Source organism: Triturus cristatus, chromosome 5_1, assembly GCF_964204655.1.
Source record: "Triturus cristatus chromosome 5_1, aTriCri1.1, whole genome shotgun sequence".
In the NCBI taxonomy this organism is placed as follows: Eukaryota; Metazoa; Chordata; class Amphibia; order Caudata; family Salamandridae; genus Triturus; species Triturus cristatus.
The window spans coordinates 10,171,556-10,192,773 of NC_140587.1; the positions used below are offsets into that span (position 1 = coordinate 10,171,556).

The 21,218-nt window shown below is 50.4% G+C and overlaps 1 protein-coding gene across 3 annotated transcripts in view; it reads left to right on the forward strand.

The window, feature by feature from the left end:
- Positions 1 to 21,218, forward strand: part of LOC146829947 (nicotinamide N-methyltransferase-like) — a 381,589-nt gene that overhangs the window by 299,473 nt on the left and 60,898 nt on the right. Inside the window, exon 1 of one of the 3 annotated variants that reach the window (XM_085604213.1) lies at positions 1,596 to 1,743. The exons of the other annotated variants lie outside the window; for them this stretch is intronic. Within the exon in view, the coding sequence (XP_085460339.1) occupies positions 1,596 to 1,743 (148 nt within the window). Of the gene's footprint in view, positions 1 to 1,595; positions 1,744 to 21,218 lie in introns of those variants that run through there. 3 annotated transcript variants of the gene reach the window in all.

Consider the following 21,218-nt stretch of genomic DNA (forward strand, 5'->3'; position numbering starts at 1 on the left):
GAGCCACCAATTGTCGTTACAGGCATCGAGTGTGGACCCATGATGAGTACTTCTGTTTTGTTGGTGTTTAGCACAGTACCTTCACAGCAATGGTTTGCACCACTCTCTTTGGAGATGTAGAGGGAGCTGTCACATGCCTGCTCTGTAAAGGGGATCCTTGTAGTAACAATGCTCTACTATAGGGCAGACCCTTCCGACAGGCAGCAGTACTCACAGCAGTAGAACAGACTCCTAGCACTGAAATCAGGACCCCTTGTTTCCCTCCAGGTCACACCAGCAGCAGACCGTCCTCCTCAACCTTTGGATCTGGTCCCAGCTCCACTGGAAGGAAGCCAAGGTCCCACACCCTGGTCCCCTACACCTCTGCCACGCTGCGCAGAGGTTCCATTCGAGGCTAAAGTAAAAAACAGCAGAAGTTGATGTCAGGCCAGGGCCCACTCTGAATTTACGAATACTTTAACTTGTAGGGGCAGCCAGTATGGTGCATTTTATGTTAGGTAGAGTTGACTTGTAGACATTGCACAAGCCGCACTCTGCCAGCGATTCCATGGTGATGGCCACAGATGGACGCTTCTCGCCAGAGGTGACCACCGGGGTCGGAAAGGGAAGGAAGCTCATGCTTTTTGTTTGGATGCTATTGCCACATGAGGACCACTAAGAACTCTCTGGAAGAGGTCGGTGGGAGCTCTGAGTCCTGCGCTAGTGCCTTTATGATTCTGTTATTCAAACCAGGCACACACTGACCTGGTTAAAATACCCTGTGCGGGAAAGAAAAATAAGGACGCAGAGGGTCTAAGACATCAACCAACCGTTTAGGTGTCACTCTTGTACTTCCATCATGTACGGCAAAACACACTGCAGACTCTCTCTCTCTCTCTCTCTCTCTCTCTCTCTCTTTCCCTCCCTCCTTCTCTCTCTCCCTCTTTCTCTGTCTCTCTCTCCCTCACTCTCTGTCTGTCTCCCTCTCTCTCTACTCTCTCCCTCTCCCCCTCTCTTTCCCTCTCTCCCGCTCTCTCTCCCCCTCTCTCCCTGTCTCTGTCTCTTTGCCCCCTCTCTCTCACTGCCCTCTCTCTCTACTCTCTCTCACTCTCTTTCTCTCCTCTCTTTCCCTCTCTCTCTATCTCTCTCTCTTTTTTCTCTCTCTCTCTCTCTCCCCCTCTCTCTCTCTACCTCCTTTTCTCTCTCTCCCTCACTCTCTCTCTCTGTCTCTTTCTCTCTCCCTCTCTCTTCTCTCTCTCCCCCTCGCTTTCCCTCTCTCCACTCTCTCTCTCTTTCTCTCCCTGTCTCTGTTTCTTTGCCCCCCTTTCTCTCGTGCTGAGGGCCCCCTTTCTGCAGACATGCGGACTTGCAGGTGGCTTGCCAGGGGCTAGACAGAAAAAGAAAAACACTCAAGTTATCTGCGGATTGGCAGAGAGAAGCTGCAGGCGAGGCTGCCAGCAGCAAATGTAAATGAGAAACTGTCTGGAGCTCCACTGATGTGTGAACAGAGCTCAATGTATATGAAGCCTATGCAAAATCAAGACTGCTTGATGCATATATATAGCCCTGGTGCAGGTGGCACAGAATTACACCAGGTGAACCCTGCACTAGGCAAGATGGCGTCTCCCACCGACCTCAACGTGCTGTACAGCCAGCAGTTCGACCCACGGAAGATGATGGACCTGTACATGTCTGCGGGGTCTCCCTTCATAGCAGACTCCTGCCTTCAGGCGGTGCCTCATCTGAAGAAACTCATCCCCTCAGGTATGGACTCTATGAGCTTCACCGCAGCAGACATGGACTGTGGGGTCTAAGTCACAAGGCTGTTATCATGTCACAATTCACAAACCTGTTGTAATGTCAGCCTTCTGCATCACCAGCCTGAGGCAGGAGTGTAAAGCCACCTCTCTGCTCAGAGTCAAACAAAGTAAACACAAGCAGATGATGGACGGAGCGCTGAACTTTCCAGACACTCACCCCAGTCACAGATCTGGGTTGAATCCACCATCATTCTTTAGCTCACTCCGCCACCCCAGTTCAGACACAGCTATATGCAAATCTGTTTTTACCCTGTGCCTTATGGGAAGATTCCAGACCAAACTGCCAAGCCAGGTCTTCCCTGGACCAGAAACAAGCATCCTGGGACCGGTTTCAGGGTAACAGCCCTCATCAGCCAGGCTAGCTGGAATCCAGTGGCAAAGTGAGCAAGGGACCCACGTCTGGGCATACCCTGCCCACTTAGGGTGAACAAAACAAACACAAGGAGATGATGGACGGAGCGCTGAAACTCTCCCCCAGTCATAGATATGGGTTGAATCCATCATCATTCTGTAGCTCTTTCTATCAATGACTACGAAAAATATCATCTAAAAACTCTATGACCATTTGCGATGTGACTTCTTTCACCCTTTTCACTTCCGGCCACTTGGAGTAATAATCAATAAACACCAATCCAAACGCTTGGTGCCTGGGTATCACAGCAAGAGGCCACATGACGTCTAATCCCAACTTGCGCCAGAGACCCGGGGAAACTCAACAGGTTGTGGTTCAGTACAGAACAGTTTGGCTGACTTATCCCTAGAATTGCATTGGCTACATGATCTTACTTGGTGCTCAACAAATGTGTCCACTCCAGGCCACCATAAACTGCCCTTAACAAGTCTTATAGTATATAATGCGCCTAAATGTCCTTCATGTGCCATATCCACAATCGTTTTTCTTAAAGCAAATGGAGGTTTCAATGGCTAACTCATCACGCGCTTTGGAAACTCCCATGATGTCACCAGAAATATTCCTTTCCTCTGGGCATCCACGCAGACTCCGTTCTTTAACTCTATTAGGTTCATGATCCTTCTCCAGCGCTTCTGTCCACTTAGACTCTAAAAAAATGTAAGGTTCAGATCCTGAGAAACTAACATCTTCCAAAGTAAAAGCAGGCTCGTCGTCTTCCTTGTCTATCACTCCACAGTCACTGTGACCATCATCAATGGGCAACCGGCACATACAGTTGGCATGCACAATGCTTTTCCCATTAACGAATTCCAATTGGTACTGGAAATGTCGTAACCTGGCTGCCAATCATGCTAATCTCGCAGATATAGGGCGACCTCCCCCTGGTGCCATCATGTAAATCAAAGGTTTGTGGTAAGTTTTGATAATGTACTTATTACCCCGCAAGAAGGTTCTGCCATGTTCTGCTCCCCACACACATACGCCAGCAATTCTCTCTCAATCACAGAATCATTTTTTTCCGCCTCTCTCAAAGTTCTGGAGGCATACGCCACAACCCATTCTTTGCCACAATCTCTTGCGTCAGCTCTCCGCCCAAACCAGAACTACTGGCATTAACCATAATGACGCACTGTTTACCAGCAACAAAAGGTTGAAACAAGGCGCAGTAACATTAAATACTTTACATTTTTGAAATGCAGTAGACACGGCGTCAGTCCATATGAATTGTGCACTTTTTTTTTAACAAACATCGGAATGGTTCGGCCTTGTCAGCATAATTGGGAATAAACTTGGAGTAAAACTCTGTAGGTCCATATCGCTGAGTTGAAATGAGGTGGCAGAGTGAGCTAAAGAATGACGATGGAGTCAACCCAGATCTGTGACTGGGGGTGAGTGTCTGAAAAGTTTCAGCGCTCCGTCCATCATTTTATTATCATACAAAGACATTACTTGTTCTCCCAGAAGGAGGTGGAAGTGGGCCGCCTGTTTGTGGGATATTTGCAGACACTTCTTTGCCCCATTTTTGTCTGGCAAAAGTTCACAATTGTACTCCTCTTAAGGGGGCAGAGCCTGTTCTGTAGTCATCCCTCAACTGTGGCACGGGCTACCAGAAAGCCTACGTAGGGACCTACCGTTCTCCCATTCAGGAAACAACTTAAGACGCTTCTTTTTACTGAAGCCTGGGGCACAACATAGGCGAAGACCGGGAGCGTGTACAGGCTGATCTTTGGCGCGGTTTAGTCTCGCGCTCATAGCGCTGAGAGACCTGTCGGTGAACACGCGCTCTATAAGTCCCAGTTAACAATAACAATAACTCCTGCTAAGGACAGAGGTAAGTCCATATCCAATAAGGAAATGGTTAGGAAATGCCATAAAGTTGATGTGGTTGTTGACAAAGGCATTTTAACTCATGGAAACATATTTCCCATATGCAGGAAAAAAGACCAAGAACAATTGCACTAAAACGAGACATTCCTTGCGTAAACGTGCACTACGCATACATACCTCAAAAGAACACAAAGTGAAGGCTCCCATCCTCCCGCCTCTGCTGCAGACTCCCTGGCGACTCCTGGAAATGTTTGTGAGCAACGAAAATATTGGAAATGTATGAAAGCTGCTGGAGTACATTTCTGATTGTGTTTTTTATCGATCATGCCCCTGGCGTCTTCATTCTTGCTTGTATTGAGTTTATTCTTTAGTTAATTCATTATAATAGAGAATGTGAGAACAGGGTTTCGGTCTGAGTCGTTTTCCAGGCTGCACAATTCTGACACAAATATAAGAGTTCAAATAAACACACGTTTGATTTACAATCTTTGCAAACTTTGACTGAAGCGAAGATGTATTATCCAAAAAAAACCTTCCATGAATGCGGAAAGCATCTATTGTGTCGAACCGACACGGAGGCCGTCGAGGCTCTTCTGGAGTCCAATAACGTCAGATGTTTGTCGAACTCGCTGCTGAAGTAATGTGGGTGTAAATATTCCAGATGCCTGACACTGAATCCTCCCCCCTGCCCCCCCATGAAATGGCGTCTACAGTCACAGTGAACATTTCTCATTATTTCAAGCATAAGGCTGTGGTAAAATTAACAAAAAAGGTTTAAGATAAAAAAGGTTTCCTAAATCTCGATTTAGTAATACCCAGACTGTGCATAGTGTAATTATATCTATAACTGTTCTTTAAAAGCACATACTTCACAGCTTAGCTGATAGCTCCTTTACAATACCACTCAAAAAGAATACATCTGAGTGGTGTACCGGCTTCCAATCATCATTTACAATTGCAGATTGACCAGGATCGCACATTTACATTTGTTTTAGACCAGCAAGCACCCTGGCAGGAAGGCTTGTTTAGCTGTCTGCCTCTCAATTGCATTTTAAGTGTTGGAATTATTTGTCCCGTAATCGGTTGCCTTTTCATGATCGAACATTGGCAAAGGCAATAGGTTTCGAGTTTGGAGAGGTATTCAGACAAAATATTGAATCTAAAATATCGTCAGACCAAAATATTGTGTCCAAAATATTGTGATATAGAACTATCATCAGCAAGAATATCGTTGACAAGAATATCGATTTTAAGGTAACCAATATTGATTTTTAAAATACCCGTGTCATTATTATCATTTACAAAAATAAAATTGTTTATAATATCGTTTTTTAGTTATTGTTACGTATTTTAGTATATATTTTAAATGTATATGATGTAAATATTTGGTATAATTATTGTTTATGTTTTTTATTTTATTTTTAAGATTTTTAGAAGTTAATACATGTAAATTAATGAATTTTTCTGATTTATTAGTGCCTTAGTGGGTAGTCAGTTTATAGGGGTAAAGAGTGGGAAGTGATTTAATTATAAGACATTAATGATTATTTTTTAATTATTATTGTGTATTCAATTGATAATTAGCTATGTTCATTTCACTAGTCCGTCAAGGAAGATGTGTGGCCTGACACTTTGAATCCTCCCCCCTGCCCCCCCATGTTATGACGTCTATAGTCATGAGGAAGACTAGGACTCAGAGTAATGAAGATTACCGGTAAGTAACCGGGGCATTACCTCCTCGTCCGTCTTCCTCACCACAGTAATTAACACATGAGAAGACAGCCAACACACAGAAGGCTGCATCAACCTGTTTAATGACACACCCCGGAGAAAAAAAACAGAAGCTCATGAATCAACAGAACCCTGAACAGACGGGTCAAAAGCAACAGAAGCCCCGCCCCCAACCTCGAGCTGGTGATGCGTCATAAAGGTATAAGGAGAAGACCACGTGGCCGCTCTGCAAATATCTTCCTTGGACACCATCTTGAACGCAGCCCAAGAAACTGTGACAGAACGAAAAAACAGCCCCTGAAGACGATGAGTGAGAACACCATCTGGGGCACCATAAGCCAACAGAATAGCCTTCTTAAGCCAACAACAACGCATAGAAAGGGAAGGCTTCAAGCCCTGTCTAGCCAAACCGAAAGTGACTAACAGATTGTCCACATTACAAAAAGAAGCAGTGGGTGATAAGTAAATCAACAAAGTACGCTTCACATTCAAAAGCAGTAACGGACACTCCTCCTCAGACTGGGGATCGGGAAAGAACCAGGAAGGACCACGTCCGCAGTTCTATGAAAGAACCACCCTATCCTCAAAAAACTGCAAAAGTGGGGCAGACCGCAAAAAAGACCGTAATTCACCAACACACCTGGCAGAAGCAATTACGAACAAGACCACCTTCGAGGTCAAAAACGTCAATTCTGCAGACTCCAGTGGCTCAAAGGGAACCCCTTGCAAGGCCTTCAACACCAACGAAAGATCCCACGGAGGTGGAGATAACATCGGTTTAGGGCGCCGAAAAGCCAGAGACTTCAACAAACTAGCAACCACAGGTTTAATTGACACAAAAAGGCAACCATGGAACGACCGAATAGATGCCCACAGTACCCGGAGAGTGGAAAAGGCCAAACCCATTTTAAAACCCTCAGTCAAAAAATCCAAAACATGAGCCAGATCCATCACATCCACAGACAATCCCTGGCACAGACACCAACCCGGAAAATTGTCTCAATCCTTAGCATAAGCCATCAAAGCAGAAGGACGCCTGGACTGCTCAATGAGGCCGGCCACCACCTGGGAACAACCACTCTGGATCAGAGACTGCCGTTCAAGAGCCACGCCTGAAGACTCATGGATTGGAACCCTGGGAAAGGAATCCGAAGACCCAACAAAGGATATGGACGAAACGGAAACGACGAATCCCGATGCACCGCCAACTCCAACAACAGAGGAAACCATGGGCAATGCCGCTAACACGGGACCACCAAAAGCATCAAAGCCCTGTCCCACCTGATCTTCTGCTGAACCACTGGAATCAGGGAAACCAGGGGAAATGCGTACAACAGACCCTGAGGCCACCGGAAGGACATTGCATCCACCTTCCAAGCCCTCAGGCAAGGCATAATCGTGCAAAAACAACGGACCTTGGCATTGTCCAGAGAGGCAAACAAGTCCACCCCGGGGACCCAAACCTCCCCTGCAACATCAGGAATGCCTACGGGGTCAGAGACAGTGCACCCATGGAGGGAAATATCCTGCTCAGGCAATCCGCCACCACATTCCCCTTGCCCGGAAGGTAAATGGCTGAAAGGGATTCCAATCTCGTCTCCAACTGATAACGACGGTCCAACACACAGAAGCGCAGAAACCTTTGGGACTCCCGATAGACCGGGACATGGAGATAAGCATCCTGCAGGTCTGGCGAAGCCAGAAAATCCCCCTGATTGATCAATGGAAGAATCAGTTGAAGTGACACCATTTTGAACTTGACAGGGGGATTTCAGATCCAACAATTGCATGAGGTTACCGGTATGTTTCTCAACCAGAAAAAGAATAGAATAAACCCAGATCCCCATCTTGGTCTGGGGTACCGGAATCACCGCTCCCTTTTCCACGAGATTTAAAACCCCATCTAGGAGAGCCTTTCTTCTCAACCCATCCAGGGGACAAGGCGTGATTAAAAAATTGTTGGGGGTCACTAAAAAACTCAATGCAAAACCCCTCCAATACCCCCTGAAGGACGCACTGATCTGAAATGGAACATCACCACCTGTCTGCAAAGAGAGACTGGCATCTCCCCACCTGAAACCTGCTCACATCCATATAGCCAGGGTTATGCAACAGTAGAGGAGGTGAAAGATGAGTCAGAAAACCAGGATCTGTCTCTGGAAAGAGCCCTTGGCCATGCCCCCTGCCACAAAAGGGCTGATGAGCCTTTTCCTTGTCGAGTAGGACCAAAAGCCCTCCTAGCACAAAAGAACTGAGGACAGGAAGACCTCTCAGGAGTCAGAAGTTTGCGATCCTCAGCTGACTCTTCACCATATCCTCCAGAGGAGGCCCAAAGAGATTCACCCCAGAGAACACAATGTTCATCAACAAACTCATTTGAACAGCATCCGCCTTCCAGGAACACAACCTCGACTGGAGGCGAGCATCGACAGAAGAGCCAGCCATAGAGGCAGCTGCCACAAAGGAATCAAAAGAAATGTTAGAAAGGAGCCGTACTTGTTGCTCCATAAGAGCCAGAGTGGGAGATATGTCCTCGCCCTGGTGCAGCAACTCAGCTGAAGACTGAATAGCATACGAGAAATAAGCCGCAGCTTTAATAGCAAAATTGGAAGCAGCAAAAGAATGTGTAACAGCCGCATCCACCGTCTTATCAACAGGGTCTGCAGGAGAAGCATCATCCAAAATAATAGCACCCTGAGAAGACAATCCGGCCAGTAATGTATCCACTTCACAGAAGCAGGAAACTTATCCACAAAGTCCCGCAAAGGATAGGGTCTCGCCAGAACCATGGAAAACCATGTTTATCAACATCCTTCCATTCAGTCTCTTAAACTCTAAGAAGGGAAGAGTGAACAGGCAAGGACTCCTTCTTCAAATACTGAGAAAAGAAATCTGTGTCTTCCTCCGATGCCCCCGTATCAGGAAACAACAGATTAGAGCGAATGTGCACAAGGAAGTCTTTCAAGTCCGAACCCTGCACATACCCACCCTTTGCCTCCACATCATCCTCCCCATCAGAGTCAATCGAGGTACTAGGTTCCAATTTAGAGGGGCGGTCTCTCTGTCCTGAACAGCAGCAGTCACCGCAGCCTGAATCATCTTCTGAATAACTTCTAAGGAGGGAAGAGGCTCCGATGGTTCTACCTCCTCAACATTATGGGTCTTCTCAATGGCCTTACAACCCGACTCCATCATGCAGATCAGAAGACCACAGCAGTAATGGCAGGAAACTAACCCACCTGACTCTGCAAACATTTAATTTAAAAAATGCCACCCACATGCCTCCAACAGGAAGCAGAGGACCGAGAACATGCAGACGGACCTCCCTGACCTCGCACCACCGAAGGGAGCAGCGGAAGAGGTGAGGAGCATGCCTCCACGCAAACGACATGTAACACCCAGGTCTGACCACGCCTCCTCATACAGAGCAGATGTGTACATGGCACCAAATAGGGTGGAGGGCCGCAGAAACCACACCCAGGGCACAAGTCCAAAAAAAGAAGTGGGGGAACTAACCTAGTTAATCAATATGCAAGTGACAACACGGCGCGTGACGTCACAGGAAGTGGCATCACTGGAGGTGGCATCATAAGAAGTGACATCAGATCTTAAGCCCTCACATATATGTTTAACATGTCTATCATGAGTACATTGGAGCTCATTTCCAATATACAGGAAAACCCTCCTGAAGATTCACACTTTTGTAAACTCCACATAAAACAATGTTGTTAGAGTCGGGGATCTCTGATTGGCGCAAGGATGTCCTTGTGTCAAGCAGGGACCCTCTCCTCCACGTCAGGGCAAAGGATAACCCCTTTTGGAATGACCCTTGCTCACCCTCTAGGTGCGTGGCGTGAGCAGCCAAGGCGATTCTTCAGGCGTTGTTGGTTAGGCAATTATAATCACACACACAGTAAACACATCAATCCCCCCAGAAACGGACACCAGGCTTAGGTATGTGAAAATACGCTCCTTTATATAAAAATAGTTATCTTAATATGCAGACTTATCACAAGACTAGTAACGTTGTTTGGATGCCACCAGGTTATAAAGCAGGCAAGCAGTTCTTTAAGCAGGTACTTCTTTAGTCTTTTACCAATGTCACTTGAGGGATTCCAGTCTTGACTTACTTCAGGCCTACCGCGGCTCACGCATCTGCCGTGGGTGCGCCTGCGCCGTGCACAGCTCCTCCCGGCAGCTCCGGGGCGGCGGGAGGTGAGACAGGCGTGCGGTGCGGTGAGGATAACGGGGAAATAAGGCGGTGAGGGCCCCGAGCCCGATACTGGAACTCCTTTAGTGATGTGGAGGGTCGGCACCGGTCGGTGCGACTCTCAGCTTGGGAAGTGTTCTTGGGTCCTTAATCAGCGGGTGTGGGCAAGTAGGCAGGCGCGGCCAGCGACCCTTAGCACGGCGGTGCAGGGGGGTCTCCACAGCGGGGGCGGCGCGGCCTGGGGGTGTTCCAAGGATAACGAAGCGGGGTCACAGGGCACGGTCCGTGCAGCTGGTGACCCGGCGAAGATCACGATCGTTGGAAGGATTCCGGCGGGAGGGGTGACAGCGCTTTCAGCGCGCTCCAGTGGCAGGCGGTGACAGGGGTGCAGGCAACCTAGCCCGGGGACAGAGAGCGGCTCCGGACGGAGCGGGGCTCTCACGGGGTTGAGGCAGGCAAGCTCCTGAGTGTCACGGCCCTAGGAGGGGCGATGAGGGGCGCAGTCTCTCTCCAGCGGGATGCACACACGGCTCGAATTGGAGGACGAGCAAAAGCACAGAGAACCCACTGGTCCTGGGGTTCAGTTCAGGGGGCAAGCTCAGATCAAGCCCTTGGAGAATGTTCAAGCACAAAGCAGCAAAATCTTTTCAGCAAGTCTCTTCCTCTCCTTTCTCAGCCAGGCAAGCAGCAGGCCAGCTCCTCCAGCGTCTTCTTCTCCCTCTAGTCGGGCAGAGGTTCTTTGTGGTAAAACAGGATTCTGATTTCTTAGGAGCCAGGCTCCTACTTTTATACAGTGATTCTTTTGTTCTGTAGCGCCAGGGGGCCTGGGCCTGGCCCAGTCCAGTTCTGGAGCACTTTGTTAGGGTGACTCTGCTCTTTCCTTTCAGCAGCAGGGCAGAGACATCAGCCGCTCCACAGGGGGCGGCGCCGGCTTTGTGGTGGCAGAGCACAGGTCTATTCAAGAGTCAAGGTGTACTCCTCCCACCCATCCTGGTGTAATCTCTCTACCCACCACCTGGCAGCCAACATGTCTCTGGGGATCCCCCCACCCTGCTCCTTACTGTTGCCAGGCAGAACACACACACACAGCAGAGGCGGACTGAAATGGCCAGGTCAGTAAATACTAACTTTCTAAAAGTAGTATTTACAAACCCAGGATATTAAAATAAACTTGACTACAAGAAGTATTTTATTATTCTGAGTTCAGGCATACTAAACTTGACATTCCACCATGCTCTCTGAGTCCACTGGGGTCACAGCGTGTAGTGACTCCAGCAGCCCATTCTGGCCTATGGAGAGCAGGTAGCCTTCAATAGTGAAAAACGAAAAGGGCTGTAATTCACTACTAGGACATGCCACACACATCAGGGCATGTCCTACCTTATGCCTACAATGCACCCTGCCCTTGGGCCTACCAGAGGGGTGGCTAATATGTAGGTAAGGGAAGGTTTAGGGACTGGCAAGTGGGGGCACTTGCGCAGTCCGCGCGACAGTCCCAGACTGCACGCAGGGTCTGCGGTGGCAGACCCTAGACACATTTTACAAGGCCGCTTTCTGTGGGTGGCGCAACCAGCGCTGCAAGCCCACCAGCAGCATTGGCATTTACAAGCCCTGGCACCCCTGGTGCACTTTACTGGGGACTGACAGTAAATCCAATAAACCAATCATGAGCATCAATTACAGGTACACTTTACCTAGGGAGCACTTGCCGTGGCGCAGTGCCCTGAGCGGACAACACCAGCAAAACAGTTGAGGCACACCATCAAAAAGTGGAAGGGAAACTCACGCCAAGGTGCCAGGTCTAACACGTGTCCCCTCCAGCTGAAATGTGGGGAAAACTACCCTTGCCCAGGGGGTTCCTCGTCACTAAGGCGGAAATACCTGGACAGACCGTCAGCGTTGGCGTGATCTGTACCAGGACGGTGTTCCACCGTAAAGTCCATACCCTGTAGGGAGATGGACCACCTCAACAGCTTTGGGTTTTCACCCCTCATTTGCATCAACCATCTGAGGGGCCTGTGGTCTGTCTGAACCCGGAAGTGAGACCCAAACAAGTAGGGTCTTAGCTTCTTCAGCACCCAGACCACAGCAAATGCTTCTCGCTCAATTGCACTCCACCTACTTTCCCGTGGAAGTAACCTCCTACTGATGAAGGCTACGGGTTGGTCCCAGCCCTCCTCAGTCATCTGTGAGAGAACAGCCCCTACACCATGCTCTGAAGCGTCTGTCTGCACTAGGAATTCCTTGGAGAAGTCAGGGGCCAAGAGCACGGGTGCCGTGCACATGGCAGTCTTCAGGGTGTCGAAAGCTTTCTGACAGGTGTCAGTCCAGATCACGTTCCTGGGCTGCTTCTTGGAAGTCAGCTCTGTCAAGGGGGCAACAATCGTTCCATAGCCCTTGACAAACCTCCTGTAGTACCCAGTGAGCCCCAGAAAGGCCCTCACTGCAGTCTGCGTCTTGGGGGGCTCCCAAGCCAGGATGGTCTCAATTTTGGGTTGCAAGGGTGCCACCTTGCCACTCCCCACTTGGTGTCCCAAGTACACCACGGAACCCTGCCCGATCTGGCACTTGCTTGCCTTGATCGTGAGGCCTGCTCGGCGCAGAGCCATCAACACTTCCCAGAGGTGGCGCAGGTGTTCGGGCCAGGTGGCACTGAACACTGCGATGTCATCCAGGTAGGCGGCACTGAATGCATCCAGCCCAACCAGTACCTGGTTGACCAACCTCTGAAAGGTGGCAGGGGCATTCTTCATTCCAAATGGCATGACCCGGAACTGGAAGTGCCCATCTGGTGTAGAGAATGCTGACCTCTCTTTGGCCCCTTCGGTCAAGGCGATCTGCCAGTACCCAGACGTTAAATCAAACGTGCTGAGGAACCGGGCAGCCCCTAGCCGATCAATGAGCTCATCAGCTCTGGGGATGGGGTGCGCGTCAGTCTTAGTTACTGAATTGAGTCCTCTGTAGTCCACACAGAACCGGAGTTCAGGTGTGGCTCCCGGCGCAGCATCTTTGGGGACCAAGACCACGGGGCTGGACCAAGGACTGCTGGAGGACTCAACCACCCCTAACGCAAGCATTTTGGAGACCTCCTCCTTGATGCAAGCTCTGACCCTGTCAGTTACCCTGTAAGCCTTGTACTTCACAGGTAAGCTGTCTCCTGTGTCCACATCATGGACGCACCAATCTGTGACACCAGGAACCAGGGAGAATCGGTCGGAAAACTGTCCCAGCAAGTGGCGGCAGTCTTCCTGTTGTTCGGGCGTCAGGGTGGGTGAGAGGTTAACTCCATCCACTGACCCATCTTTCTCAGAGGCTACTAAGAGGTCAGGAAGAGGCTCAGTCTCCTCTTCCATTCCATCATCAGTGGCCAGCAGCATGCCCACTTCGGTCCTCTCTAAGTGGGGCTTAAGGCGGTTAACATGTAGGACCCTCAAAGGGTTCCTGGGAGACTGCATGTCCACCAAGTAGGTGATAGGACTTTTGCGCTCCACAACCTCAAATGGACCTGTCCACTTATCCTGAAGTGCACAAGGCTCCACTGGGGCCAAGACCCACACCTTTTGTCCAGGTTGAAGCTCTACCAGAGTGGCATTCCGGTCGTACCACCGCTTCATCTCCTCCTGGCTGGCTTCCAGATTTGCCTCAGCAAGTTGCCTGAAACGCCTAGTTTCGTTTCTGAAGGCCAGCATGTAACTGTACACATTTTGGGGAGGTTTCCTGGGAGATTGCTCCCAACCTTCCTTTACCAAACTCAGAGGTCCTCTTACCGGGTGACCATACAGAAGCTCAAAGGGGCTGAACCCTAGAGACTTCTGTGGCACCTCTCGGTAAGCGAAGAGCAGGCATGGCAAGAGGACGTCCCACTTACGCCTCATTGGACCGTCCAGGTCCATGATCATGCCTTTGAGGGTTCGGTTGAATCTCTCAACCAACCCATTTCCTTGGGGGTGGTAAGGAGTGGTGAACTTGTAAGTTACCCCACACTCCTTCCACAGGGATTTCATATATGTGGATATGAAATTGGTCCCCCTGTCGCTCACCACCTCTAGAGGGAATCCCACTCGGGAGAAAATTCCCATCAGTGCTCGTCCCACCACGGGGGCCGTCACTGTCCTCAGAGGGATGGCTTCAGGGTACCGGGTGGCATGGTCCACCAAGACCAGGATGAACCTGTTGCCCAGGGCTGTCTTGGGGTCCAGAGGCCCCACAATATCAATACCCACTCGCTGGAATGGCGTACCGACCACGGGGAAGGGCTGCAGAGGAGCCTTGTGCTTCCCTCCGCTCTTACCACTTGCCTGGCAAGTCTGACAGGTTCGGCAGTAGGAATCTGAATTCTTGTGCATTTGGGGCCAGTAAAAGTGGGTGACAAGCCTGTCATAGGTCTTGTCCATCCCCAAATGTCCTGCTAAAGGCACATCATGAGCCAGCCCCAGTAGGAAGGTTCTGAACTTCTGGGGTATCACCAGCACACGGGCTGACCCAGGTTCAGCAGCCTTAGGCTCTGAATACAGGAGGTCACTCTCCCAGTACACGTAGTGTGTCTTGGCCTGAACACCATTGGCCTGGTCTGCAGCCTGTTGCCGCATACCCACGAGAGAAGGGCATTCTTTCTGCTCCCGGCAGAATTCCTCCCTGGAGGGACTTCCTTCTTGCTGCCAATGGGTCAGCTCAGGCAGGTCTCCCAGTTCGGCAATCTGTTCCCCGGTAGGCTCCAGAGCATCCCCCTCAGGGTCTGCTTCCTCCTGGGCCGTGGGAACTTCGGGGGCCGGTTTCCCGCGCCTCCTGAGCCTTCTCCTTAAGGCCGGCTCCTGTTATGTTATGTTATGTTATTTATTCTTTTATATAGCGCACGGCTACTCAAAAAGAGTGTCCCGGCGCTTTTGGAAAAGGAGGGCTGCAACACAATAACATAACACCGTTAAAAAAAACAGAACAAAAGAACCGAATGCCAAACAAATACATGCAGGAAAAACAAACTACTGGGTAAACAGCCAGGTTTTAAGGCCTTTTCTGAAGGCTAATAAGTTGGTAGCTCCCCGTAGAGTAAATGGCAGAGAGTTCCACAACTGTGGCGCCAAAAGTCCAAAAGAGCGGCCTCCCAGGCGAGTTCTCTTCACACGCGGAACAACCGCCAAAAACAAGGATTCCGACCTCAAAGACCGGGTCGGCTGATAGAAGACCAGTCTCTTTTGAAGATACTTTGCTCCCACCGCGTGGAGAGCTTTATAGGCCAGAGTCAGAGCCTTGAAGACGATCCGTTTCCGGATCGGGAGCCAATGCAAAGTTTTCAACAGGCCCGATACACTGGCCCGTCTATTTAATCCAAAAATAGCTCTCGCAGCCGCGTTCTGCACCACTTGGAGCCTCTGCAGCAAATACTCTGGCAGGCCCAGGTAAAGAATGTTAGAATAATCCAACCTGGCCCCGATCAGAGCCTGCACTGTCAGTTTCCTATGCTCCTCAGACAGCAGGGGAAGAAACCTCTGCAGCATCCTAAGGATGCCGAAGCAAATGCCCGACACCCCGAGGATCTGGGATTTCAATGTTAGCCCCTTATCCATCTTGACCCCCAGATTCTTAGCGACTTGGGAGGAGCAAGACGGGGGAAACATATTAATCGGCCACCAGGCCTGCCAGTCTGGCTCTGCATCGCACCCAAAGAAGAGTACCTCAGACTTGTCGGAATTGCACTTGAGGCTGTTCAGTTGGAACCATTGAAAAACAGCCCCAAGGCAATCCCGAATGCTCTCCCCGTCAAAGTCTCCTCCTCTCTTACACGAGAAGAGGAGCTGGGTGTTGTCAGCATAGGATACAATCTGGGCCCCATACGACTCCACCAATGCTGCCAACGGGGTCATAAAGATGTTAAATAGGGTCGGGCTCAAGATAGAGCCCTGTGGGACCCCGACTCCCAGAGGCGGCATCACGGCGGAATCTGGCGATGCCCAGACCGTTTGCCGGCGGCCGGCTAGAAAGGAGGAAAACCAGCCGAGCACCGTCCCTCGCAGACCTATCTCAAAGAGTCTAGCGAGAAGGCCCTCATGGTGGACGGTGTCGAACGCCGCCGACAAATCCAACATCACCAGCATGGCTTTGCCCCCCGAGTCCAGAACCCCTTTAATGGTTTCTGAGACCTCAAGGAGCGCAGTCTCTGTGCTGTGATGGGGACGAAAACCCGACTGGGTAACGTGCAAGATCTCGTTGGTCTCAAGAAAATTGGAAAGCACTACCTGAACGTGCTTTTCCAAAATCTTCGTGAGAGCCGGCAGCAGAGAGATGGGCCTATAATTGACCGGGGCCTTCGGGTCTATGCCTGGCTTTTGTAAGTAATGGAATCACCATAGCCTGCTTCCAAGCATACGGGACCACTCCCTGACTCAGCGAAAGATTCAACAGCGGGTTTACCAGTGGATTGATCACCTCCGCAACTTTCGCTAAAAATTTAGCAGGGCATGGGTCGAGGGGCGAGCCCGATTTAAGATTGCCCATTAGCGCTAAAGAGCCAGGGGCAGAGAGCGGAGGAAACACACTCAGCGTCACACCCGGCCAAGCTCGCAGGGATAAAATGGCCTCAGGATTAGTCTGGCCCATGGGCCCAGGCGATGAAAAAGAATCCTGTATACGTTGGATCTTGCTCGTAAAAAAATCAGCAAGATCCGAAGCCCAGCTACCAGACGGTTTTTCATCCGAGGAGTTAGACCATGGGGAAATAAATTCTTTCACAATGGAGAAAATCTCCTTGCAGGAGTTAGAAGCCGCTTCTATTCTCCTTGCAAGATACGCTTTTTTTTCCAGGCGAATGTCCCGGTGATAGGCCCTGACCACCGTTTTATAGGTCAGCTTGGCTGCAGTATCATATTGTGCCCGCCAAGCTCTCTCGGCCACCTTACACTGCTGCCGCATAGCCGACAGTGTTGTGGTAAACCAAGGCGCAGAGACCCGTTACGGTGTCAGGCGGGGTGTCAAAACCGGGGCAAGATCATTCAGCCTGTCTAAGAACCAAGCTTGCAGGGTCTCCAAGTCCCTATCCAGATCACCAGAGAGGGAACATGGATGATCCACAGCAGCCTGGGCCAGCATCTCTGGGGTCACACAATGATATGCCCTATGGACACGACCCTGTTGCTGTGCCAAGGCAGCCACCGGTTTGACTATGCCTTTGATCGTAAATTTGGCAAGCAAGTGGTCTGACCATAGTACTGGTATAATCTCAATCACCTCGAGAGGGGAAGACGAGAATACCTGGTCAAGAGTGTGACCCTTCTCGTGCGTAGGCTCCAGCAAATGAGGAATCAGTCCCAACGGGGCCATAGCCTCAGAAAGTTTGATAGCAGCAGGGTCAGACGGATCATCCATCTGAAAGTTGAAATCCCCTGCCACAATGCAGTGTTCCGCTTTCAGGGCGAGCCCCACCAACACGGAGTCCAGGTCTTTAAAGAACGTACCGGGTGAACCAGGTGGTCTATACACAAGTAATCCCTTGACAGATTGATGTGGAGACAGCGTGATAGAAAAAGCGAGAGTCTCCGAGCCTCGAATGTCCTTTCCTGGCAGGATCGCACAGGGCGTGCCTTTCTTGACCACCAATGCCACTCCACCACCCCTCCCCTTGGCTCTATCCTTCCTGAAGATGTTATAATCAGGCGGGATTGCCGTGGCGACATCTGGGTTAGAAAATTCACCCCACCACGTCTCAGTAAGCATAAGACATAATGGCTTTACTGTATCTAGAAGCTCAAATATGTCTTGCGCATGTTTACACGCCGACCTGGTGTTTAACAGCATAAAGCTATAACCCACACTGAAGATGTTATTATTGGGACGTGATGACTGAGCGCGGTTAGGGCGCCAACCACAGCCAGGGCAGCAGAGTTTCCCGCGATGGCATCCGGGGAAGACAATACGACAGCCTGTGACCGGGGTGTCAAATGAGCGCAATTCCCCAGAGGAATAATGCAGCACTGGAGTCCCAGGGGGACACATCCCAGGTATTTAGGGCCCTGCCCGCCACTCCGATCGCCTCCGGGACGCTGACGGGCGCAGACGGGCAGGACTCTGGCTTGACTCCGGCGCGAGTCCGGCGCTACCGCTGCGCGTCACCGCTGCGCGCAGAGAGCGAGCATTCAGTAGGGCTCACCTGTGGTCCTAGTGAGCGCTAGAGCGCTCAAACAAGTGGCACACTCGCTACTCGCCACCCCCAAGATGGCGACCAGGCGCCAAACACGAAGGCGCAAGGAAAGAAGAAACTGATCCGCAATAAGCGCGGTGAGGGGCCCAATTTAAGGTGCAGGTATGTGGGCACACAGAGGTAGACTTAAAAGCAGGGGCAAACACAATTAAAACAAACAAAATACAAAAGCGGTATTTTTAAAATAGAAGCAGCGCTGTAGAGTATAATTCCAGCAGCATAGCGCGCGTGCGTGCTATTACCTTTTCCAAGGTCGAGCTACTGCCAAGCTCACCTTAAATAGGGCTCACCTGTGGTCCTAGTGAGCGCTAGAGCGCTCAAACAAGTGGCACACTCGCTACTCGCCACCCCCAAGATGGCGACCAGGCGCCAAACACGAAGGCGCAAGGAAAGAAGAAACTGATCCGCAATAAGCGCAATGAGGGGCCCAATTTAAGGTGCAGGTATGTGGGCACACAGAGGTAGACTTAAAAGCAGGGGCAAACACAATTAAAACAAACAAAATACAAAAGCGGTATTTTTAAAATAGAAGCAGCGCTGTAGAGTATAATTCCAGCAGCATATCGCGCGTGCGTGCTATTACCTTTTCCAAGGTCGAGCTATTGCCAAGCTCACCTTAAATAGGGCTCACCTGTGGTCCTAGTGAGCGCTAGAGCGCTCAAACAAGTGGCACACTCGCTACTCGCCACCCCCAAGATGGCGACCAGGCGCCAAACACGAAGGCGCAAGGAAAGAAGAAACTGATCCGCAATAAGCGCGGTGAGGGGCCCAATTTAAGGTGCAGGTATGTGGGCACACAGAGGTAGACTTAAAAGCAGGGGCAAACACAATTAAAACAAACAAAATACAAAAGCGGTATTTTTAAAATAGAAGCAGCTCTGTAGAGTATAATTCCAGCAGCATAGCGCGCGTGCGTGCTATTACCTTTTCCAAGGTCGAGCTACTGCCAAGCTCACCTTAAATAGGGCTCAACTGTGGTCCTAGTGAGCGCTAGAGCGCTCAAACAAGTAGCACACTCGCTACTCGCCACCCCCAAGATGGCGACCAGGCGCCAAACACGAAGGCGCAAGGAAAGAAGAAACTGATCCGCAATAAGCGCGGTGAGGGGCCCAATTTAAGGTGCAGGTATGTGGGCACACAGAGGTAGAGTTAAAAGCAGGGGCAAACACAATTAAAACAAACAAAATACAAAAGCGGTATTTTTAAAATAGAAGCAGCGCTGTAGAGTATAATTCCAGCAGCATAGCGCAGGTATGTGGGCACACAGAGGTAGACTTAAAAGCAGGGGCAAACACAATTAAAACAAACAAAATACAAAAGCGGTATTTTTAAAATAGAAGTAGCGCTGTAGAGTATAATTCCAGTAGCATAGCGCGCGTGCGTGCTATTACCTATTCCTGGACCTCTCCCTCAGGCTCCAGGACCCTCTCAACACCCCTACTGGCTGCCATGGACCGGGTGGTCACGCACACCCAGTCGGGTAGACCCACCATCCTCAGATGCGTGGTCTTCTCCACCTTTTCCCAAGGGGAGCTCTCCAGGTCGTTCCCTAGCAGACAGTCTACAGGCATGTCAGTTCTCACAGCGACTTGTAGAGTACCAGAGACCTCCCCCCACTCAAAGGGAACTTGAGCCATTGGTCAACGACTCTCCATGTTGTCAGCATTGACAACCCTACAGTAGGCATTGGGTACAATCTGCTCTTGAGACACCAGGTGTTGCCTCACCGAGGTCACGCTGGCTCCTGTATCTCTAAGAGCCTCAACCTTCTTTCCATTGATGGTCACTACTTGCCCATATTTCTTAGTGTTAGAGGGTAAGTAGGTTTCAGGGACCATCTCCCTGTCTCCTAGCGAGACTAGGGTCATATGCACAGGACCCCCACCCCCCTGGACTGCTACCTCCTCCCCAAAATTAACATTAGCTACTTGCCGGGGTGGAGCACCAGTGGGTGCTGTCTTACCAAACAGGCGACACTTAGGATCAGAGGCAATGTGACCCGGGTCACCACACCTGTAACAATTGAAGGGCCCCTTTGGAACAGGCCTACCTGTCGGGGCCCCGTTCTGCTGCGGGGGTGGGGTAGGCTGAGAACCCTTCTGCTGGTTCCCTTGGGGATTACTTTGGGGGCCTTTTTGGAACCCTTTCTGTCTACCCTTGTCCCCCCCACTCTTCTGCTGGGGACCCTGCCCACCTTTGGCGGAGTCTCCCACTTGACCCTTGTGGACCCTGGTGCTGAGCCAGCGGTCCGCCTCCTCAGCAAGCTTCCTCGGGTTGGACAGCTTGCTATCAATCAGGTGCTGGCGTAGCTCAGGAAAACATTGACTGGACAAGTGCTCCCATGCAATTAAATCAAGCAGCCCTTGATAATCATTCACTTTGCTACCCTTCACCCAACCATCCAGTGCTCTGCAGAAAAAAGTTACATACTCCACATACGTACTCTCAGGGATCTTCTTAGTCTCCCTGAACCTCTGTCTATATAGCTCAGGAGTTAACCCATACCTGGTCATTAAAGCTTCCTTCATATGGGGGTATGAGGTCTGGACTTCTAGGGGCAAATCTAACAGTGTGTCACGCCCTTCAGCAAGGAACCTTCCCCACAACCCCGCTCCCCAGTCTTTCTCAGGGACCCGGTGTGAAGACATGGCCACCTCATAGGCTCTAAACCACTGCCCTATGTCATCCTTTCTAAAATACTCCTTTACTACATCTTTGGGGATGTACACCTTGGACTCTACCTGCACCGGTGGAGTGCTGCCACCAGAAGGAGCGGTGTCCAAACTTTTCGCCTTCAGCTCCAACTCCTTCAATCTTATATCATGATCCATTTGGCGTTGTTGTGCCTCCAAGGCCAACTTCTGCTTTTCCATTTCCATCTGTCCTGCCAACTTTGCCATCTCCATTGCATGAGCCCTGTCTGCTGCCCTGTCTGCCTCTGGCGACAGGACTCTGCTGGGCTCCCCAAGGTTGTCGGGTGGAACGATGTCCCCCGCATTCTGTGGGTCTCTTGACTCCTTCCAGGCTCTCAACGCCTTGGTGTACTGG